Below are 23,649 nucleotides of genomic sequence, written 5' to 3' on the forward strand. Positions count from 1 at the left end.
TTTAATTTGGGTGTTTAGACCATTTATATTTAAAGAGATTATTGATATGGTTAGATTTATCTCTTTCATCTTGTTATTTGTTTTCTACTTGTCCAATTTATGCTTTATTCCTTGTTTCCTCTCATGTGTTCTTTTGGATTGAATATTTTTTTCATGGTTCCATTTTGTCTCCTTTGTTGGCTTATGAGCTATAATTCTTTTTGTTATTTTTAGTGATTGCATCAGTTCATAGCATAAATCTTTTAACTTGTCACAGTCTACATTCAAGTGACATTATACTACTTCCTTCACAGAGTATAAGAATCTTATAATCATGTACTTTCATTTCTTTCTTTCCAGCCTTTATGCTATTGTAATACGTTTTGCTTTTCCATATGCTATAAACTCCATATTACATTGTTATTATTTTTGTTTAAGCAGTCACTTATCTTTTAAAGAGATATAGAATATAAAAAAAGTTCTTATATGTTTACCTGAAGTTTCTATTTCTGGTCTCTTTTTCCTTTATGTAGATCCATGTTTCTCTCCAATATCATTTTCCTTCTGCCTGAAAGATGTCCTTTAACATTTCTTGTAGTGTAGGAAGATGAATTCTATCAACTTTTATATGTCTGAAAGAGCTTTTTTTTTTTTAACCTTTGGTTTTGAAAGATGTTTTTGCTGGGTATAGAGTTCTGGGTTTTCTTTCAGTGCTTTCAGAGATGTTGCTCCACTAACTTCTGCTTGTATTGTTGCCAGTAGAGATCTGCTGTCATTCTTATCTTTGTTCCTTTCTCCATAATGTGTCTTTTCTGTGGATACTTTCAGGATTTTCTCTTTATCACTGGTTATGAACAACTTCATTATGTAGTTTTCTTCATGTTTTTTATGCTTGGGGCTTGTTGAGATTCTTGGACCTGTTGGTTTATAGATTTTGAAAATCAAATTTGAAAAAAATTCAGTGATTATTTCTTTAAATATTTTTTCTCCACCTCTCCCATCCCATCTCCTTTGGGAATTCCAACTACATGTTTTCAAGGCTGCTTGAATTTGTCCCACAGATCGCTGATGCTCTTTTCATTAAAAAAATTTTTTTTCCTCTGTGTGTTTCATTTTAAATAGTTTCTATTGGTAGGTCTTGAGGTTCACTAATCCTTTCTTCTACAATGTCTAATCTGCCATTTATCCCATCCAGTGTATTTTTCATATCAAACATTACAGTGTTCATCTCTAGAAGTTTCATTTGGATCTCGCTCTCTTTTTTTATATTGCCCATGTTGCTGCTTAACTTTTTGAACATATGAAATGCAGTTATAACAGCTGTCCTCCTTTACTAATATAGGTTTCAGTTTTGGGTTGGTTTGATTGATTGATTTTTTTTTCTCATTATGTGTTTTATTTTTCTGTTTATTTGCATGCCTGGTAAATTTTTTATTAGGTGCCAGACATTGCAGTTTTATCTTTTTGGGTACTATATATATTTGTATTCTTATAAATATTCTTGAGCTTTGTTCTGGGACACAGTTAAGTTACTTGGAAACAGTGATTTTTTTTTCAAGTCTTTCTTTTAATATTTATTATGTGGGAATGGAACAGTGTTTAGTTTGGCATATTCCCCTTAACTGAGGCAAGCCCCTTCTGGGTATTATAACAAAAGCCTCAAGAATTATGAGATTTTCCGGTCTGGCTGGTAGAAATAGACATTATATGAACACTGGGTACTGTTAACCCTAGTCTTTTGTGGTTGTTATTTCTCTGGCTCAGGTTGTTTTCTTGTGCACATGTGCTGACTAGTACTTAGCTGAATATGTGAGATGGACCCTCTGCAGATCTTCAGAGTTCTTTCTTTGTACATCTGTCCACTCTCCAGTACTCTGTCTTGTGAACTCTAGCTACTTTGGTCTTTCTGGCCTCTCAGCTCTGTCTCTTCAATTCAGAGAATCTCCTGTTCACTGCCTGGGTTCCCCTTCCCTGCACTGTGGCCTGGAAACCCTCAATGCTGTAAATTGGGGCAACCATAGTGTTCCCCTTGTTTGCTTCCCATCTCTCAGGAACCACTCTCCTTCCTTTCCTGATGCCCAATGCGTTAGAAAACTTTTTTTTTTCTTTTCTTGGTAAACCTTGTCCAGTTTTTTGTTATTTCAGATGGGAAGGTAATTTTGGTCCCCATTTGGGAAGAGATGTTAAGGGTGACATCAATATTTATGGCTTTGGCAACTCCAAGCATAGAGTTGCAATTTCCTAAGATGGGGAAGACTGAGGGAGGAGTAGGTTTGGTGGTGGTAGAAGTGGTGGGAAAGTCACGCTGAGTTTGAGAAGCTCATTGGACATTGGGTGATGTCAGAGAAGCAGTTGGATATGTGAGTCTGGAGTCAGGGGAGAGGTCTGGGCAGGGGAGACACATTTGTGTATCATCAGTGTGTAGACGGTATTTACCACCATGATTCTGGGTGAGATTCCCCAAGGGAGTATAGCTAGAGTATTGTATTGATCATGTTTTTTATTTTCTGATGCTTTGAAACTGGAGGTACTGCTGCTCTCAAGGTTAACTAGTTCCAAGAGGTAGTAAACAACTCACCTGTGAGCATGCCTTTCATAGGCAAACCAACCAATCTGGAGCCCATACCTGCCAACCACCTCTGTTACTGAGCTGTTACACTCTGGGTCACTATCCACCTGCCTTATTCACCCCAGGGCCAGGTACCAAACAACTAGGAACATCCCCTATGCCCCAAAGCCAAATGAAATACTTAAAACTAGCCACTCCTAAGTCTCACCCATTCTTTCCCATGGAATCCACAATAAAAGCTTTACCCACATTTCCCCTCACTCCCTCTCTCTCCTGGCCAACCCTGGTGCTTCCCGGTGTGGCTTTGTGTGGCATGCCAACTCTCCTACTTGTAAGGAATTGTGAGTAAAAACTTCTTTCTTTATGATAGTCATTTCCATGTCTGTGTGTCTTACCATACCTTAAAACAAATTCTAGGTACCCTTACAACAAGTATAGAAATGCCAGCTCTGGCTAAGTGAAGTACATGCATTACCTCACCTCATTTAATCTTCACAGCAGCCCTGTGAGGTAGGTACTATTATTGTCTTTCTTTTATAGATGAGCAGTCAAAAGTAAACAGAGGTTACATAACTTGCCCAAGATCACCAAATTCTGAGTGGTGAAGTTGGGATATAGACTGTGGCAATCTGATACTGGCCCTGTGCTCTTAACCAGGATCTACCTGACAGGTAGTCAGAGGAAAGACAGAGGACACTCCCAAGGAGTGGGATTAAATTTGTGGTCAAGCTCCTTCAAGACTTTTATAAACTTCAACTTGTTTTTTTTCCCCCAAGACATGATGAGTTAGTTTTACTTTTTTGCTTAAATGAGAGCTTAAAGCAAAGGGTGACATCCAGAAAAGCAACCTTGGAGACCGTCCTGGCCTGATTTCTTGGGGATGAAGGAGTTGCAGTTCCATTTTCATGATGAAAAACACACACGTGGATCATAGCACCCTGGAAAATTGGGGAAGAGATTCTGGATTCTGCACCAAGCTGGTCCAGTCTGCATGGGAGAATCTTGTCAGCTGGACTTTTCTATTTCCAGCAGATGTTGAAGAAGGGATTATTTTTTAAAATTCTCCCTATTATTGATATAATACATATTAGTTTTAAGAAATTTGAAAAATACATAAAAACCTATAAAGAAAAGTACTCTTTTAATCTCACTGCCCAGAGATAATACTGTTTACATGTCAGTGCATTTCCTTTGGGTCTTGAATCTTTGATTAGAAGAATCCGTCAAGGGGCTTGTCTGTTTTGGGGTCTGTCTGTGACCTCGTCTTTCACTGTCTCTTTCTTCCTGTGATGTGCGTGGTATGTATGTGCGTCTGTCTCTTTTGTCTCTGTCTCACAATCACACCCCGAAATCCCATCAGAGACACTGCTCAATTCTGATGGGAAGCCGCTTTGATTCGGTCTGGCTTTGGTACCTTTCTGCCAAGTTTGGGGCTCGAGATCCCTACTCTTGGGGATTTAGACACGAGTAAAGGATTGCTCTCCTTGGGCCTTTGCTCCATCCCTCCCAATCAATAATTAATCAGTACTGAGTTGATCTTATTAGCTCTTCACTGCCCGCCTCCCCAACCCCAACCCAAGCTGGCTAATGACAATGCTTTTAATTAATATGAGGCAGATGAAAGCTCATTACAACAAGGTTATTGGTAATGAGATAATCATAAGGCAAGTTACTGAGCTGGGAGTGAAAACAAAGTTGGAGGAGGGGCAGAGAGACTGTGCCAGCTGTTCCTGCCGTGTTTTGGCAGGAACGGAAGGGGGAGTGTGGGGACTCTGCAGTGAGGACACGCGACAGTGACATACCCAACAAGCTCGTGAAACCAGGTGCTGGGTAAGGGCAGGCCTCGGGTCCAGTGAGCAAATGGGTGGGCAGTGTTAGGGCAGTGACATGTGTTGAGAAGCAAGAGCTGGTGTATTAAGACTATGTAGTTTATGACCTGATGAATGAGGGGCACAAGCCTCCTACGTGGGGTTGGCTGGTAGCTCCCTCAGCATCCAAGCTTCCACTGGGGACGTGAAACGCAGTGGGTTGTTTTGATTGAAGGTACAGTTTAAATACACCCGCACAGAGGAAGTAGAGTCACAAGATTTATTATTACTTACAGATCCCAGAAGCAAGGATGCTCAGTGAGCTGGGGGAAGGGCAATCCTCCACCCCAGGTACCAGCAAGCAGGACGTCAATGCTGACAGAGGGAGTTTGCACTAAGCCAGTAATTTCTTGAAATTCTGAGTGGGACCTGCCTTCTGATCCCAAAGGATGGTGGAGCTGTAGGAGCTGGAGCTAGAAAGGGATGCTGGAGACCAGAGTGCCTGCTCTGTTATTCAACATTTGTGTCTTTTGGCTTTAAAAAAACATTTACACTTTTTGGTTAGTGGCAGTGTCCCTCACCCCCATGTGACTCTGTGTGTGCGCGTGTGTGTATTTAATTAGAAGCTGGTTGAAGGTGACTTTGGGGCTTCTTTGGTTGAAATGTGGGTGCCATTTGCAGTAGATGCTGATTCAGCTTCATGGATGATGGTTTTGTGAGTGTATGACCCAAGGTTGTCATCAGTCTACATTTATAGCTCATGCATGGCTTGCCCTGGGGTACACAGAGTCTGCAGGGGACACACATGGTCTCTGTCCCCAATGGCTGATGTGCCAGGTAACCAGTGAGTCAGCAGTAGACCAGCCTTCCTGGGCTTGTATGACCAGAGAGGGCTCCCTGCATTGCCCAGATGGTGTCCCGAAGGTGACCATCACTTTGTGCCAAGAGACACCCTACCCAGGACTGGCTCAGGCCACAAGTGAGGGGCAACAGAGCCCTGGCTCTGCTCCTTGGTAGGAGGGCTTGTTAGGGTGAGGCTAATGCTTTCTGAGGGCTGCCAGCAGCAGAGATAAATGCAGATGTGAATCCAGTCTAAAGAAAATGGTGGAGCAGGTCTTCAGCATCACACACACACACACACACACACACACACACACACACACACACACACACACAGATACATGTTGTTATGTTGTTCTCTCGATCTGAAATGCCCTCCTTTTTTTATTCTAATCTTTTCAGGTTCAATTTCAGGGGCTAATCCTATGTATCAGCCAGGAACTAGTCATACCTGTAATTTAAATATAAAGACTTATTCACTAGGAGAAGGTAGTTAACTCCTAAAAGGAGTAAAAGAAGATTCTAAAGGTGCAGAAGTAGTAAATGCATAAAGCACCTGCTCCCTCTAGGGCTGAGGGGGTGGTGAACAAGAATAGAGCTAAAGACTCAGCTGGGGGCCTCCCACCTGCAAGGCTGGGATGCTGGGCTGCCCTGGTGATGAGACGTGGTGGCGGGCACGGTCCATGGGAACAGCCTGCCGGGTGGCAGAGAAATTTGTAGGAGGGTGCGACCTGGAGCTGGTGTGTAGGAGCCGCCTGCTGGGTGGTCAGAACCCTTGCTGGAAGGTATGGGGCCTGAGTTGGTCCACAGGAGGGGTCCATCAGGCAGTGGAGAAATTTACAGAGGGTGGGCTGGTCCGTGAGGGCCACCAAAGTGGTCACCCCCAAGCCACTGACCCACTGGCTGATGAGCTGAAAACAGTGCACGGGGACAATAAGGGAGCCTCCTTGTGCTGTGGCCTTGCAGTGTCCCCCAGAGCCCCCTGTTGACAAAGCCTAACAGCGACCCATCTGACAAAGGAGAAATGACACAGGGTCTAGTACCAGTATCACAGCGCACAGCAAAGAAGGGTGAATTTGCGGCTGAGAGGCCCTGTGTTCCTGAGCTGCACACACCCCGCTTCTCCCCAGGAGCCAAGCCTCTCTAATTCCAGCCCTCTTGTTTCTCCCATCTGTGAGCTCCATGGTCCTCAGTGTGATCCCACTGCCACGTGTCATTCTCTGTGCGTGAGTGGCTCTGTCACATCTCCCCACGAGGTGGAGGGCGTGGGACTCAGTCAGCCCCCAGTGAATACACAGTGGTTGATGTCTTTCCTGGGAGGGGCAGAGACAGTGGGGTGTGTCCTCCCCCCGCCTCCCAGTCCTTGGCCTTGACCCTGCAGTGGCCTTGGCGTGAGGGCTGAGCATGCCTCCTTGGGGGAGCTGGGTGCCAGGGCAGCCTCACCGGGAGCCTCTGGTGGGACCTGGGTTCCCGTCACACTGTACCTTAGGACAAATGGACTGTGGATGACTTTCTGGCTGCCTCTTATTCGGCAGGGTGGGAATTGGGGTTGATTATTTGAGCTGTAAAGAGTCATTTGTTCATAACAGCCTGGACTCAGGGAGGGTGGGGAAACGCCCAGTTCCATATTTGACCATGTTTGCCTTCTTTCTCACTTCCTCAGAACTTGAGTGTGGCCTTGGACCGTAGTGACCTTCTACCATCTGACACCGGCCAGCTCAGTTCCCAGTCCGCCCCCCCTGCTGCCCCCATGGGCCTTTTACTCATCTAGGGAGATGTGTTCTCTCCCCACACCCGCCCCGCCTTAATTCTTAGAGTCAATTCCCTTCTCTCTGCACCCTCCTGTCAGGGAGGAAAGACTCTCCGTGGCCTAGTTTGGACCAGGTGCCCGCACTGAGGCTGGAGCGCTCTGTTCAGGGGGGTAGAGTCATGGGGACGTAGGCTTCCCCAGTAGTGGGTTGGGGCGGGATGCAGAGGTGCCCAGCAGAGCCCTCGAGGGCCTAAGGACAGCTCGCGAGTGCCCGGAGTGTGGGGCATCCCTCTGCTGTAGAGGGAGTGGAGAGATGGCTCCCTGGCTGCTGGGACCAGGGTGTTCAGGGCCGCAGTGTTCTCTTCTCAGTTCCTAAGGTAACGGTTTTCTGTATGGTTCACTCAGCAACTAACTATGTAGGATCTTTGAACGTTTCTTCCATCTTTGTTGCCAACGGTTATTTATCTCTTCATGTGGTTTATTGCCTCCAGCACACACTTAATTGTGTCAGCATCCTTCATAGCACTTAAGAGAGTGTAAGTCCATCCTAGATATTCACTCTCCCGGTTGACTTATGGGTGGAAGAGGGTACCAGGTTCCCACAGGGCACTGGGCTCCCGTGTCTTTTGTGTGTGCCCATGGCTTCATCCTGCTTCAGGAACTGTAGCTCCAGGAAGGCAGGACCCTCAAAATTCCAAGACCCTCAGCTGAGCTGGGGTGATGACTGGGGATGTGTAGCCTGGGGGCGGATGGGGGCCACCTCCCGCTCTGGAAGGATAGGTGGGCATCAGGCTGCAAGTTAAGGCCGGCTTGTCCTGCACAGCCTGCCCGGCTGCCTACCCCGTGTGCCTGATGCTCCCTGTAAAGTCTTCCTTCAGTTAACAGGAGACCCCTGCTAAAAGTTTGCTGCGTTAAAGAGCTCTAGGTTTGAAGTGTTTTCTAGACCTTCCTTTGACATTTGTTAGCTATTTCTTGATAAGCAAAACATCTGAGTTTCTTATCCTTAAAGATACCCATACTTGCCTCCCTAAATTGTTGTAAGGATTAAAAAAATCATGAATGTGACCATGTTTAAAAATTGTAGACCTCCAAACAAACAGATAGTATTATTAGTATGGCTGAGGGGTGGGTGGCAAATGCGTGAACTCAATGCATCCTTGAATGAATCATAAGTAGATTAGAATTGGTTGAAAGCCTTGGACAAGCGCTAGTTTCTGAGGGAGTGGGACTTGGACCAGGTAAGTTTTGAAGGAAAGGCGATCAGAAGCATCGGGCCATGTCAGGAGGCTGGCTGCAGTTTGAGGTTGGAATTGACTGCTCTGGGTACCAGGAGACTGAAGGTGAATGACGGTGTGTGTGTTTGTGTGTGTGTGTGTACGTACACTGGTGGGGGGGGTGGAATCAGGGTTTCTAAGCAGAGGGGGCAGGAAGAGAGAAGAGCATCCACTGGACGGTGAGCACTCACATCTCTCCGGCCCCGCCTGTCTTCCTGCAGGTGCACCTTCGCTCTGCCAGGCGCCTTTGCGAGCTCTGCTGTGCCAACCGGGGCACGTTCATCAAGGTGGGCCAGCACCTGGGGGCTCTGGACTACCTGCTGCCGGAGGAGTACACCCGCACGCTGAAGGTGCTGCACAGCCAGGCCCCGCAGAGCAGCATGCAGGAGGTCCGCCAGGTCATCCGAGAGGACCTGGGCAAAGAGGTACCCACCTCTGCCGGGGGGGGTGGGCTTCCGAAAAGGCCCCCGCAGAGTTCTCGCTGCTTGGCCCCAGGCCCTGGGGCTCCACCAGTGGCGTGGAACTACGCTTCGCAGAAACTTTCAGTGTGAAAGCAGAGAGGTCAGAAGGAACCTGAGTGGCCCTCGGTGTAAAATATTAGTTGGACCATACGAAATCGTTGATATTTGACTGTTTTTGACCTGTAACTTAATATGATTCATATGGTTGAATTTAATAATACCTATCAATTATTGAGGGTTTACTGCGCGCTCACAGCTGCGCTGTTTCCCACATGTTATCTCACTTAGTCCTCAGGGCAAACCTATGAGGTAGGTACCATCATTAACCCCATTTTGCAGATGAGGGATGGAGACTTAGAGTGATCAGCTAAAGCATCCAAGGGGACGGTTAGTAAGTGATTCCAGTGCACTGCTCTAACAGTGAGCTGTCCTAATCATTCAATGCTATGACTTTTCCAGAACGTCTCTGGGCCACTGCTTGATTACCTCCAGTGACAGGAAGCTTATTCTCTTACCTGCTGCCTAAGGTGGTCCATTCTATTATCACTCATCTCTAACTGTTATACATGCTTCCTCCTAAGGGCTAGACCTGCCTCCTCAAACTTTCCTGATCTTCATCCACCCCCTGGAGCAACAGAGAAAGGGGCTGAGGGCCCTTCCATACACAGCCCTGGTCACACTCCTTTGGACTCATGCCAGTGACCTGCAGGATGTGTGGAACCCAGATTGCCACAGTGGTGTGGATCCTTGCTGACCTGTTCTGCTCATCTTGATTCTGGGCATGGGGAGGGATTGGAGCAGCTGTCTGCAGGGCGCTGATTGGCCGATCAGGCCCAGCCTTACAAATTATGTGCTATAATTTCATGGTACCCCAGAGAACGCTAATAATAAAAAAAAACTTTTCTCTCTTCACCTATTACTATATTTGAAATTCTCCTCTTAGAGAGAGAATCCTTTGGATCTAGAACTTTTCTGAGCAAAATAATCTTAAAGTCAAGCCTAGATCAGCTGATGCCTTTCCTGAGATTATTTTATTACCTTTAGTGCCTCCCAGTTTCCCCAAATAAAATCTTTAGCAGGACTTTCAAGGTCTACCCCATCCACTTGCAAGTTGCCATGGTCTCTGTCTGCCTGGAATCTCTTTACCCCATTCTCTCCCTGTCATGTGATTCCTTGTGTTTCTAGGCCATTCGTCCATCTGTCTACCAAATGCTGGGCACTGTGCTAGGTGCTGTGTGTCCCGGCCAAATCCCAGCTCTCCTGTGAAATCTTCTCTGACCCTCTGCACACCTTTGCTTCTTCTGCTTGTGCCTCTCGTAGTTTGGTTAGTTGTGTCTAGTTGGTTTCACTGTAAGTTGTAAAGTCTGGGGATGAAGACCATCATGGTCCTTTTAATCCTGTGTGCAGTTCCAGAATAGGATGTGGTATATCGTGGGCACCAGTGTTTGTTTAATGAACCAATGGCTGATAAGTGACAATTTCCTTAGGCTACTGCGGACTAGGCAGAGAGTAGGGGCAGAGGTTCATAAAGACCATGTTCCATGTTCTCTGGTCTGCGCGGAGCTGGCCCTGGCTGTTGGTGCCTTTCTGTAGAGCTGCTATCTTGTGCCCGGCATCCAGCCAAAGGTGAACCACTCCTCAGTGATGGCCTGGCCTGGGCTGGCCTCATTAACTCACTCTCTGGGGGGGGGGGGGTCTGGGTCACGCAGGAGGTGAGCATAGAAACCTCTGTGGATTCCCTTCCTACTGAAGAGGAACATCTCCTCCAAGGGGACGGGGGGAAGATTGAGTGAAGATTTAGGGCTGGTGTCAGGAGCAGACCACAGGCTGGGAAGAGCGGGGTTAGGACGCAGGGGCCGCAGGCAGAGGGGACGAGATTGGCATGGCACAGCCGTGTGTGCCTTTGCTTCTTGCCAAGACTGTTGGCCTCCTGCTTCCTACAGCATGAGGTGCACCCCCAAATTAAAACTAAATAGATCACTGTAATAACAGTGTGAAGTGCATCATTGCTAGCACGTGGCAGCTCAATGGGGGGGCGGAGGCAAGGGAGGGAAGGCAGCAGATTAACCCTTGGAGGCCGACTCGTCTCTGGAGAGCTGGAGGGGGAGGCAAGAGCAGGGCAGTGGCTTCCTCCGAGCCAGGGTGAAGCGCGATGGGAAGCTGGGGGTGTCAGCAGTCATGGTGTGCCCGCCCAGCTGGCATGTCTGGGGTTGGAGGATGCTGCCTGCATCTTTCGGGTCTCTTCTCTAGGCCCCCCGGCCAAGTCCTCCTGAGCGTGGTGGCCTGTGGCTTCTGACCCACAGCTTGACTCGAGCCCTCTGAGAAAAGGAGGCTCATGCCAAGGTCGTGGCTCAGAGGGCGCGCCCCTCACAGCTGGGAAGCTCAGAGACCTCTGGTTTCTTACCCGGCACCACAGGCGCACAGTCAAAGTCTTCCCTCACCCCTTCCTCCTCCTCCTTCCCGGGAAGATGGCATTTGTTCCCGGTGACACACTTTCTCAGCCTGTGGGTGGAGGGAGGGGAAGGGAGACGTGTGGGAAGCAGGGTAGGTGGGTGTGGGGCTGTGAGGGCGGGGAAAGTCACTCACTCTGCACTTCCCTCCTCCTCCGGCCCCTCCTGTGACACCTCTCGGGGAGCAGCCCTCCCCCCAGGAAGATGTTTGAGCCAGCCCCACTGATCCTGGGCCCCACGCCTGCCCTGGGCCCCTCCATTCGGTCCCTGGTTCCAGGAGAGTGGTGAAAGGAAGCCGAGTCTGCCATGCATCACCACCTTCTTTCTAGGTCTGAGTCCTTGTGTGGGCTCTGAGGTTACCTGGAGCTCAAAGACTGCATAGCTGCCCCTAGATCTCAGACTGAAGAGTGGGGAGAGGTGGCCAGAGGAGCTCGAGGCCGGTGCGTTCCAGCTTGCACTGCTTGGTTCCCTCTCTGCTCTTGGGCGCCCCTCCCATCAGCAGAGGCCTTGGCGGGTCACTAACACCCTCAGACTGATCCCTGTTCCAGGCAGATAGGGCTGGCCCTGAGGGGTATCCCCAGCATGGGGGATGACAGTGAGGTGGCAGCTCTTCTGGATCCCATGATTTACACCTGGTTCTGGATCAGTCCACATCCCTGGACAGCAGCCAGTGCCGTCAGTGCAGAGGTGAGGACAAGTGAAGGGGTACCAGCCTGGCATAGGGATTGGCCTAGATAGGGAGTCGGGGGGACCAGGTAGCTAAGGGAACGGCATGTGAGGGGTGGGACAAGACCTCAGATCTCCTGATCTTCTGGCCAGTGCTCTGTCTCTTATGTAACAGAGCTTCTGTCTGGCAGAAATCCTCTGTAAATCGCTTTTCTATGTGTCCGTGTATCTGTGCCTTGGAAGTTTCTACTATTATTACCACAAAGAAACTTACTTTTTTCTTTTTCTTTTGAATGTTAGGCTTAAGTCCTGAAGGACAGGTCCTGGGAATCAGTCAGAAGTCATAACTCTAGGAGGTGGGGTCATTTCTGCTGCCCCCAAAGTGACTTGGATCTGGAGTGGATTGGGGATGGTCTCAACCTTGGTCTCCTGACTGCCCTTGGGGCTGTAGGTCCAGGTGCAGTGCTGATCTCGACCAGCAGATGGCGCCTGAGCTCGAGAGTCAGGGAGGGGTGTTGAAGACTCGGTCCTTCCTCACAGAGGGGAGCCCTAGCAGCTGGCTGAGATTCAGATGATTTCTACTCCTGGGCATGGTCCATGCTGTGAAGGGAGCCTGGGCTGACACCTCTGACCCTGAATGGGGCAGACACAAGCCTAAGGTACAAGACTGTTGACCATCCTGGTCCCAAGGAGCTCTCGGCTGTGTGTTGGAGGACCTGGCAGGGTTCTTCACACTGACCACCAGCCTATCCTTACGGCTTCCTCGTTTGGAGTAGGAGTCCTCTAAGGCCCCCTGCAGGCTCCAACAGCATGCAGTTCTATGGTTCAACACGTTTTCCTTCATTTTTCCATTTCTTCTTTCTCTTTGTTGTCTAAGCAGCTTGACTTTAGTGAGAAAGGCACAGAGCTGGAAGCTGTGGCTGCAGCCAAAATGCGTAAGACCTCATTCTGGCCCCTGTAGTCTGGGGTCATCAAGAGGTACACTCATCACTGTAATACCTGGCCATGTAAGTGCCTGCGAGAGAGAGAGAGACAGAGAGAGACGGAGAGAGGGAGAGAGAGAGATAGATATTATATTTGGGTGGATAGAAGCTTTCTGAAGCAGGTGACATCTGACCCAGGATCTCAAAGATGGGTGGGATTGGAGGAGGTGGAGGTTGGAGGAGGGGATTACGGATTAATGAGATGTGCCAAAGATGCAGGCAGTGGAAAGCATAGAGTACAGAGAGTGCACGGGGAATAATCTTGTTGACTAGTATATGGGGTTCAAGCTGGTGGCCAGTGGAGCCGAGGTTGCAAAGTTGGGGCTGAGGTTACACTGAGAGGGGCCTTTGAATGTTCTTTTCATAATGTGAGCCTGGAGGAGAGGAGGACTTGGAGAGGGGCCTGAGCAAAGAAGGACAGAGTGGAGCCGAATTTTCTTAGTAACATGGGAGATGAGGTCATCTTTTACAGGTGGGGAAGGTGGAGGCGGGAGGTTTGAGGTGTGCAGAGAGCTTGGGGGTAGGGGTTACAGTGGGACTTCGGAAGAGATGACAGAACCCTCAGCTGCAATGGGACAGTTATCTTTGGTCATAAACACACACACATATCTCTCCCCACCTCCCCAGCACATGCAGACAAGTCCAATCTCCTTACAGTGTATTTCAGTGAATGATCCAGTTTTGTTTATTGTCCCAGAACATAGTTGTATCAGATAATGTTCTTTCCAACCCTTAAGTTCTATGAAAAACCAAAGGAAATGAGGTTAGGGGCTGGAGCACAGCACAGAAATACCTTTGTTAGGGGCAATGCTTGTGCTGGTATTGGGGTGCTGGGGTTTGGCTTCTGGGCTCCGAAAGATGTTTCATCCGTCTTTTACCCCTGAGCTCCCACAGGGTGGGGATCTAGACTTGACCTTGTTTTGTAACTCCCCATAGCTCCCAGGGACGAGGGCTCAGTGTTTTGATGGGCCGTCTGACCAGAGTTGCTATGAGAATGCAGAAGAGAACCACTGTGCTTCAGATGGGAAAATGCACCCGTCATTGTTTCATACAAACCTACAGGTACGGGTGGAGGGCGATGTTTAAGTTGTAAGCAGAGTTCAGAAAAAGAGATAAAGAAGCTCTGCTCCCAAGAACATCGTTCATCTCTCAAGCTTGGTGGGGGTGGCAGAGAGAAGGCACTGTTGACGTGAGGACCAGCGGAGGCAAAAGCAGAAGGCGGGGAGGTGAGGCAGGAACTCCTGGCCTGGGCAAGGGGTTCCTGGTGTGGGACCACTGGGTGGGGGCCGTGCAGAGACTGGAACAGAGGCTTGGGTGGAGGCCTCGGGGCTGCGGGAGGGAACCGTAGGCTTGGAGAGTGATGACCGGCTCTGGGCTGAGCCATATCATTTCTGCATGCCTGCACACAGGACTTCTGCTGGCACGCAGAGAACTTTGTGAGAACTAGGAAAAGGTGCCTGAGCTGGGCATCCCTTCCTCCAGGCGGTGACCGCTCTACCAGGGCTGGATTTTTATTCGTCTATTAGTCAGGATTCGCCAGAGAAACAGAACCAGTAGGATACATGTGTGTTCTTTTATCTAATAAATAAATCGTGATTGATTGATTGATTTTAAGGAATTGGCTTATGCAGTTATGGAGGCTGGCAAGTCAAAAGTCCTCAGGGTGGGCCATCGGGCTGGAGACCCAAGAAGAGCTGATGTGCATCTGCTGGCAGAATTTTCTCTTGCTTGGGGAGGTCAGTCTTGTTCGATTCTGGCCTTCAACTGATTGGATGAGGCCCACCCATATTAAGGAGGGCAGTCTGCTTTACTCAGAGTCTACTAATTTAAATATATATCTCATCCCAAAACACCCTTACAGAAACATCAGAATAATGTTTGACCAGATTTCTGGGCACTGTGGCCCAGCCAAGTTGACATGTAAAATTAACCCTCATAGTTCCCCACACGGCCCTTGGCTCGGCTTGCACGTTTGTACCCTGGGTCCTGCTTTCACACGGCCCTTGAGCTTCTTCTTGAGCCTCTGAGGTGGGCAGGAGCCAGACTGCCTGTTGGTTTACTGGCTTTGTGACCTTGGGCATGTTACGTATCTTCTCTGTCCCTCAGTGTCCTCATCAGTAAAATGGGGATAATAACAGTACCTGCCTCATAGGCTTGCTGCAGGGATTAAATGAATTAATGAATGTGGAGCATTTAGAGCATGCCTGGCACAGAGCAGATGACCAGCAAAGGTTAGCTATTGTTTCTCCGTTGTGCTGGATGCTTCATATGTGCCAGGAACCAAGGTTCTGAGAGACTTTAAATGGTGGAGTTGGGTCTTTAACCAGGTTTTCTGATACAAGGTATGGTCCCAGATACTATTTTGCTAGAAGAATCGGCCTTTCTCTTCCCCTTCCTGATTGGTACCCAGCATTCCGTCTAGTGGCCAGCCCCTTCCCTCCCACTGTTAGAAACCTCACACAGGCTGCCTTGGAGCCTGTCTCCTGGGCTTCTTGAGCACCACCCTCCCAACAGACCCGCCCCTAGGGGGCTGCTGGCAGCTCAGCGGGCAGTTTCCTGAGGCCCATCAGCAGCACCTGCTGTGTACTCTTGGTCTGATTCCACGAATGAGGTGGAGCCACGGGTGCCCAGGGCCATGAGTTGGCGGCTGTGCTGTGTCCAGGACCCACCGTGCCCTCCTCACTTGCAGGAAGGCAGCTGGACTCAACTTCCCTTGTCCTGGAGGAGGTGGGTATGGGATGTGCGCAGGGACGAACATGCCCTGGGCTGGACTAGGGCTAGAGAAGCGCTTAGGACAGAGGTAAGAGGAGCCCTTCCTGCCCCCGGGGCTGATTCCACCTGGGGGCCCGCGGCTGGCAGAATACTTTCCTCCCTGATGACACATGCCTCCGTGCTCTCATGTTCCTTGCCGCCTTCTCTCCAATGCCGATCCAACTTCTCCCTCTCCGTCTCTTATTTGTTCACACATATTTATGGAGCACTCCTCCGTGCCAGGTACCATGCCCGCCCCCGGGGGTCCCTGCCCTCTGGGGCTCCTGCCCTGTTCTCGCACACACTGGCAGGGGCCGGGCCAAGGTCAGCTCACCCTTTACCACCCCTGGGCTGCTCCACTGGCCTGCAGCTGAGGACCACCCTGAGGGCTTCAGCTGTCTGTAGAATTGCTTCTTTCGGTCTTCTTCTGGCGTCTGGTTTCTTTGTCTCCCCAGACAGCACCCCCTCCTCCCCAAGGCTACCGTGTGAGCGTTCTGGGAATGGAACAGAAGGAGCTGGAATGTGGAGGGGATGGGGTGGGGGGGACGGGCGGGGGGAGCTGACCCTCCCTCCCGACCTGGGCTCATCCAGCCTTCCCAGCAGCTCTCAATAAAAAATACATTTATATTAAAAACATAATGAAGAATAGAAAAACATTTTGCCCCCAATAATGCTGAACATCAAAAGGAGATTTTTATCAATTATGAGAGAGAGATTTGGGCCATAAAATGGTAATTTAACGAGTGGGAGACGGCTGGCGGGAAGCATTCCTGTCAGCCGGGACGGATGGCGTGCCATTAGTCACTGGCCGAGAGACTGAGGCAGCCACACTGGCCCTTCCTCCCCAGACCTCCTGGCCGGGCTCCACCTCAGGCCCTACACCCCTCTCCAGGCCTCCTCCTCTGGGGTGGGCGGGCGCCCATGCCGGTCTCTGGGGCGCCTACCGTCCGATTCTTCTGTAGCTCCTGGGTGAACCTTACCCAGCCTGGGCCACGTCCCTCTCACGCCTGTGGAATGGAGGCCCCCGGAGTGCAACTCAAGCGCTGCCCCCGCCCCCTGCTTTCTTTGCAGCCCCGCTGGCCTCTCCACTCTTCCCGCAGCTGCCCCCTGGCTGCACAGGGTTCCCCCATCAACCTGCGTTTGTACCTCAGGCCTGTCCTCTCATGTCCCTCCTTTATTTCTCAGGCTCTTTATCATCCTTTGATAAAGGATGATAAACACCACTGCGTGCGCTCACACACACACATACGCGCGTGCGCACACACACACACACACGCATACACACACACGCACACAGACACACGCACACACACACACGCACACAGACACACGCACACGCACACACACACACACGCACACAGTGAATGCCTGCCAGGTATCAGGCATTGCTTTAAAGCTTTCACATGGATCACCTCACTTCTCACTAGAACCCTCTGAGATGGATACTATTATTCCTTATTTTACAGATAGGAAACTGAGGTACAGTGTCTGGTGAAGTGGTCCCCCTGGGCCTCCTCATGTACTCCCGGTCAGGATTAATGGCTCCTTTGCACGTCCCCCGTTGCAGCTCTTATGCAGTTCTTTGTTGCGTTAGGATCGGTTGCTTTTCCGTCTTGAGTCCCCTATGAGGTCTCGTGTGGGCTCTGTGCATAGTAGGTGTTAGTAATGTGGTTGGGTTGACTTGTAGAACTACTTCAGATGCCCGTCCCCTTGAACAGGGCTGTCCTCTCACTTCAGCCTGGTCGTCTGGTCATCTCAGAGCTCAGTTTATGTTCTCAGGATGGCAGGTCTCTTCCCACTCATCTTGGGGTTTCCTCAGAGCTCTGTCCAGTGCTCGGCACACAAAAGATGCTTAATAATGGATTATAACACGCGCTGAGACACTCCATCCAGCGTAGGACGTCGTGGTGTGGGGTTGGAGGGCCTGGGGTCCTTGGGGTGGCCAGCTCCGCCCCTGGCTCGGTACTGGCCCCCTTGTTCCCTGGGACGTTCCCATCTGAGCCTGTGGAGGGCTGTGCGAGGGTGCGTCTGGGGCTATCTAAACTACGGGCTGAGGGCCTTCCCTGGCGGTCCAGTGATTAAGACTTCGCCTTCCAATGCAGGGGGTGCAGGTTCCATCCCTGGTCAGAGACCTAAGATCCCACATGCCTGGGGGCCAAAAAACCAAAACATAAAACAGAAGCAATATTGTAACAAGCTCAATAAAGACTTTAAAAATGGTCCACATCAAAAAAGTCTTTAAAAAAAATAAAATAAAATAAAAAAATAAACTACGGGCTGAGGCTCAGTCAGGGTCTGGCTTCTAGAAGGAGCAAAAGGATCATTTCTGAGGCAGCATGGCATGAAGTTTAATAAAATACGCTCTGAATTCAGAGGGCCTTGCACAAATCCCAAATGCTACCATATTCTAATTGTATCATTAGTTCTTTCTGAGCCCTAGTTTCCTCATCTGTAAACAAGAGTGGTAATAAAACCTTTGTATTAATAGGGCTGTGATGAGGATTGAAAGATTAACCCATCTAAAATGCAGTGCGCAGCGTATGGTGAAGCCCAGTAGCTGTTAGCTGTGGTTGTCGTGTACAAGGTTGTGAGGAAGAACTGAAGCAATAAGACGGGACCCTCAGATTATATCCAGCACCTCACCTGGTACTTGGATCTTCCTGGGGTTTGACAAACACTGGATCTTCTTGTTCAGCCCTCATTGTCCAGCGACAGTTGCTTTAGACACAAGTTATCCAAGAGCGTCACTAACTCATGCATTGTAAGGGTTTAGAAATCATCTGTTCAACCCCAGTTTTTCACAGGTGAGGGAACTGAGGCTCAGAGAGGGCAAGTAACTTGCCCAGGGTGGTACAGCTGCTTAGTAGTAGAAGCAGAACTAGAACCTCGGTCTCATGACTCCTGGTCCAGGGCCAGTGCTCCTGGACTGTTCTGTTCAGGGCTGGAAGCTTAGTGCCCAGAAGGAGAGGCCCCGCACAGGAAATGAGGCCGGTCTTGCTCTCAATGAAACCCACAGGGCCTCAGGTAGCTTCCACCCTACTTGGGACCTTGTAGTTTCTTGTGGACTTTCAGGAAGCTGTATGTTCCTAAGTTCATCCCTCAAAGGGATGGATTCTCTTCTTCGTATCCTTCTATCAGTCCTTGTCTGTGGTTTGGGGAGATTATACGCATGAGCTTACCAGTTCACCTTTGGCCCACAGGCCACGCCTGGGGTGCTCCCCTTCTCTGGGATCTGTCCTGCAGGGTGGTGCCCAAACCCTCTGCTTAGCTGCTGTGTCTGGGCTGTTCTGTGGAGAAAGAAAGGGCCTCAGCTCATGGTGGTCCCACTCACTGACTCAGGAAGGTTGGGGTGACCACTTGCTGCTTTGCTCACTCAGAAAATACAGGTTTGTTGAGCAGCTGATAGGTTCTTACCTCTGTGCCAACGCTGTGGTGGATACAGAAAATGTCAAAGCCACGTCTCTCCCTCCCCCCTCCCCCCTCCCCCCTCCCCCCCCAAAGCCAGGCAGACAAAACAATACACAGAGGGAGTAATTAGAGAACAATTAAGGCCTCACCTGTGGGGCTGATGAAGGAAAGGTTTGGGGGAAGTTCAGAAGGGGGTTCTTGTAGGAGGTGGGCCTTGAGCTGGCCCTTAGAGGATGAGTAAGATTTAAGGAGGGAAAGTACGATAGCACATGAGGCTGGGCAGTGTGGTGGCAAGGGCTGACCACAGCTTGTTTTGTGCGGAGAGCAGACCAGTGGGGTTGGAATGACATGGAACTTTGTTGGGGTGTATTAGTTTGCGAGGGCTGTTGTAACAAAGTACCACAAATTGGGTGACTTATACAGCAGAACTCTATTGTCTTGTAGTTCTGATGGCTGGAAGTCCAAGATCCAGGTGTCAGCAGGGATGGTTCACCTGAGGGCTGTCGGGGAGAATCTGTTCCCTGCCTCTCCCCTCACTTCTGGTGTTTGGAAGCCAATCTTTGGTGTTCCTTGGCTTGTAGAAGCATCACCCTGATCTCTGCCTTCGCTCTCACCTGGCGTTCTCCCTGTGTGTGTGTGCACGTGTGTGTGTGTGCGCGCGTGTGTCTATCTCTGTGTCTGAATTTCCCCTTTTCATAAACGCGGTCATGTTGGATTAGGGGTCCCCCTTATGCCAGCATGACCTCATCTTAACTAATTACACCTGCAAGGACACTGTTTCCAAATAAGTTCATGTTCTAAGTACTGGGGTTTAGGACTTTAACACCTGCATATTCAGAGGACACAAATCAACCCATAGCAGATGGGTGCATTGGGTCTTCTGTGGTTGTGAGGATCAGAACCCCAACTTGATCTAGCTGAAGCAAAAAGGCATCTTGTCTAATGTAACCACATCTTAGGAAGGCTTGGGGTGGAGTTGAGCCTTTGGGGAGCTCTTCCCGGACTCTTCTCTCTGTCTCTCCACTTCTTCCTGCAGGTCAGCTTCATTCATGTTCCCTCCATGACCACCTGGCACCGGTAGCTCTCAGCCTCACCTCTTTCCAGCTGTGGCCCCAGGAGGAATTCCCCCTACCACTCTGGTTTCATTTTATAAAATAAAGTGTCCCCCTTCTTCCCCCCAATTCATGTCTATCTGGAACCTGAGACTGAAATAAGGTTTTTGCAGATGTAATTAGGCAACTTAAGATGAGTTTACACTGGATTAGGGTGGTCCCCAATGACTGATGTCCTTATAAGAAGACCATGTGACAATGGAAGCAGAGATTTGAGTGATGTAACTATAAACTGAGGAACTCTGAAGATTGCTGGCAGCCAGCAGAATCTAAGAAGATTCAAGGAAGCATTCTCCCTTAGAACCTTCAGAGGGAACGCAGGCCTGCCAACACCTTGACTGCAGATGAGCTGAGCTTTTAGAACTGTGAGACAATAAATTTCCATTGTTTTAAGCCCCTCCAGTTAGTGGTAATTTGGTGTGGTAGCCCTAATTAGCAAATACAGTTGTCTGTTCCATACGGACCAATCACTGTGGTCGGAGGAGGTGGGGCCTGTAAGATAATTACCCCCCTCATTTAAACCCCAGGGTTTAGAGTTGGGGTCGGGTGGGAAGCAGCAAGGCAGAAGAAGGCATAAAGGTGCGTAAGGCCAACAGAACCGGAGATGTTCATGTCAGCGGATGATAAAGTGAGTTTCTTTTTATTTGGTACTTGCTATGTAGTACACATTGGCAGGATGTTTTACAGATATTGTTTCCAACCCTTAACAATAATTCTGCAAGTGTGATAGATTTTGCCGTTCCAATTTTCCATATGAGGAAGCAGAGACCCTGAGAGGTTAAGTAACAGCCACAGTCACATAGCTGAAGGAAGCAGAGCCAGGCTTTGAACTCTGTTGCCTAAGGCCTTGCCCCTCCTGCATTCCAGCTGCTAGCCCTGAGGGACTGGTTCCCGGAGGGCGTTAGAATGGACATAAGTGTTGGGCCTTGATGTGTAGGCTTTAGGGGGTGGCCCCAGGCCCCAGGAAGTAATGTTAAGTCAAATCAGCTAATTGTGTGTGTGTGTGTGCGTGCATGCGTACGTGTGTGCAAGCTCCCGTGACTGATGGAAAAAGACATTTCGGGCAGAGTTAGCCAACGTTGCAGGATGGATGGAGGGGCCCAAGGCAGGAGCTGTGGGAAGGGGCTCTTTCCATCATCCACATCTGGCAGAGGTGAACTCTCCCTACAGAGCCTTTTGTAGCTGTCTCCTGGGGCTTGGCCAGTTTCTCCTCTCGCCATCCCCCTGGAGCTCCGAGCAAATGTCCCAAGCTGGGCAGTGAGTCAGGAGGCTACAAGCCAGAGGATGAATGCCACGGTCACTGCTCTTGAAGGAGCTGGCCGGACAGCTGACCCCATGCCCTCTGGGACTGCTGGAGGGACTGCAGGGTCCTCATCTTCTCCTTGAACGAAATTGTGGCCTTTCCTCCCCTTCCCAGGGAGAAGGGGTGGGTTTCCACTTGCAACCCTCAGGGCTGGGGTTGGTGGTGTGGGCCGGCTGGATGTGCTCGCAGTGGTTTCTGTCTCCATGTGAGCCAAGCAGTTGTCTTTACTGGTGATGGCGGGTGGAGAAGCGATGCTCTGGAGGAGTCCCAGGTTCTGCCGCATCCTACAGGGGACGTAATTGCCAACCTTGGCCCAGTGCTTATGGCGTGAGAGGTGCTCATCCTAGCTGGGGGTTCCCAGAAGATGACTCCAAGAAAAGGGTTCCAGTGCAAGTGGTTTTGTGGGAAGCTCAGGGTCTTCCAGTAGGAAGTGGGAACGTGGTCCAGGGAAGAGAAGTCAGCCGGTGGCTGTGTGCTCTTAAACCAGCTGCCACAGTGGGTGAATGAAGGTTAATGCTGTGGGGAGACTGGGAAACGGTGCTAAACAGTCACCTTAGAATCATCCCACCCAACAGCCAAGGGAGAAGGTAGGGTGTTTATACACCAGCTTTCTAACTTCCTGAGCGATGACTGCCCCAGAGGGCTGTTAATTCCTGCGGCTTTGGAGGAGGAGTCCTCAGGCACAGATGCAAATACAGAGAATTGCAAATCAGGCCAGAGAAGGAGGAAAGACCTGAGGGAATGGGGGGACACTGGCAAACTTTGCAGGCATCATCTCCTATAATCCTCACAGCTGCCCTATGAGGGGAAGTACTATTATTATTCCCATTTTACAGAGGAGCAAACCAAGACCAGAGAGGTCGAGTCACACGCTTGAGGTCACACAGAGAGTACCAGGCAGAGTCAGGAGCAAAAGCCAGGGCTGACTGCAGAACCCAAGCTCCTAACCACTGTGTTCCCTTGTTCTCTGTAAGGAACGCTGTGCTTTTCACAAGGTTTCATATTTCTGGCATTTGATGGATTCTCCCAGCATTCCTGAGTGGGAGGCGGGACAGGCAGATGGGGAGCCTGGCAGGTCAAGGAACTGAGTGTTTATTAAGTGTTTTCTCCTTCCCTAGCATGTGTTAGGCGTTTTCAAACACAAGGTCTCATTTAGTCCTCACAACAGCTCAGCGAGGTAGGTATCCCTTTCCCCACTTTTTCCAGATGTAGAAACTGAGATTCAGAGACGCTAAGTAACTTACTCAGTATCACACAGCAGGACAGTGGCTCAGCTGGGAACTGAACCTTAGTGTTGTCTGACTCCAGAGACCCACACCCTTCATGGAGGCGAGGGGCTGGTTCAAGGCCACGCTGATGGGCCTGTGGGACCCAGTCTGCCTCTGAGGGCCCTGCTCTTTCCTCTGACATCACCCCAGTCTGCCCTCTTGCCTTCAGCCCTGGGCTGGCCCTGGGCCTATGTTGCCTCGAGAGCCAATCCGATGGTAGCTGAGGAGGTGCTCTAAGGAGCCTGCAGGGAGGTCATCAGGCTCTCCTCTCCATCTCACCTCTGGACAAGGTGCTCCCCCTGTGTGTGTGCAGGCAGGGGCTGGCGATGGGGGAGTGGGCTGCTCCCCCACGGACTTCTGCAGGGAGGGGCCCCCCTCTCCCCCCACTGCCCCCGCTCGCCGTCTACCTGATGCTGCTCCTTGGCAGCAGAGGGAGGCAAGCCCTCCACGTCCGCCTGATTTATGTTCATCGTTGAAACAATAATGTTTAATCTGGAAAGGGCTAATCAATTTTTTATGCTGATTATGAATAGGCCAGCTGTGCCTGCTTCTTTATTCATGGAGCTTTAGGAACAAGCCCATGTCCCAGGCCAGGCTCCCTTGGTGATTTCTGCCGTAGGGGGGCCCAGCTTCAAGGAGAACCTCTTGGGGGCCTGGCCTGTGCCACTTTGGAGGTGACTCCGTGTGTGTGTGTGTGTGTGTGTGTGTGTGTGTGTGTGTGTGTGTGAGACCAGAGAGGGTAAGCTGACTCCAGGTGGAGAACCGGATGTCGTGTGCATGGGTGCATGGGTGCCTGTGTAGAGGGTGGGATGGGCTGGGGAACAATTAGGGGAGCGTTGGATGGAAGGTAAGTGTCACAGGATCACAGAAGTGGGAGGGCGATCAAGGATCAAGTCCCCTGACACCTCCTTTTACAAGTGAGGAATTAAGACCCAGAAAAGGTGAGGCAACTTCCCTAAGGTCACGCTGCTGGTTGGTGGCAGAGGTGGGGTTAGACCCCCTTATTCGGAGGACAGAACACTTTCCA

At 50.1% G+C, this 23,649-nt stretch overlaps 1 protein-coding gene across 3 annotated transcripts in view; it reads left to right on the top strand.

Moving 5' to 3' along the window:
* ADCK1 (aarF domain containing kinase 1) overlaps positions 1 to 23,649 on the top strand; it is a 107,426-nt gene that overhangs the window by 33,123 nt on the left and 50,654 nt on the right. For all 3 annotated transcript variants that reach the window (XM_059915801.1, XM_059915800.1, XM_059915802.1), the window contains exon 4: positions 8,442 to 8,645. In XM_059915801.1, coding sequence (XP_059771784.1) covers positions 8,442 to 8,645 — 204 coding nt within the window. The remainder of the gene's footprint in view (positions 1 to 8,441; positions 8,646 to 23,649) is intronic.

Source organism: Balaenoptera ricei, chromosome 2 (assembly GCF_028023285.1).
Source record: "Balaenoptera ricei isolate mBalRic1 chromosome 2, mBalRic1.hap2, whole genome shotgun sequence".
NCBI classification, from domain to species: domain Eukaryota; kingdom Metazoa; phylum Chordata; class Mammalia; order Artiodactyla; family Balaenopteridae; genus Balaenoptera; species Balaenoptera ricei.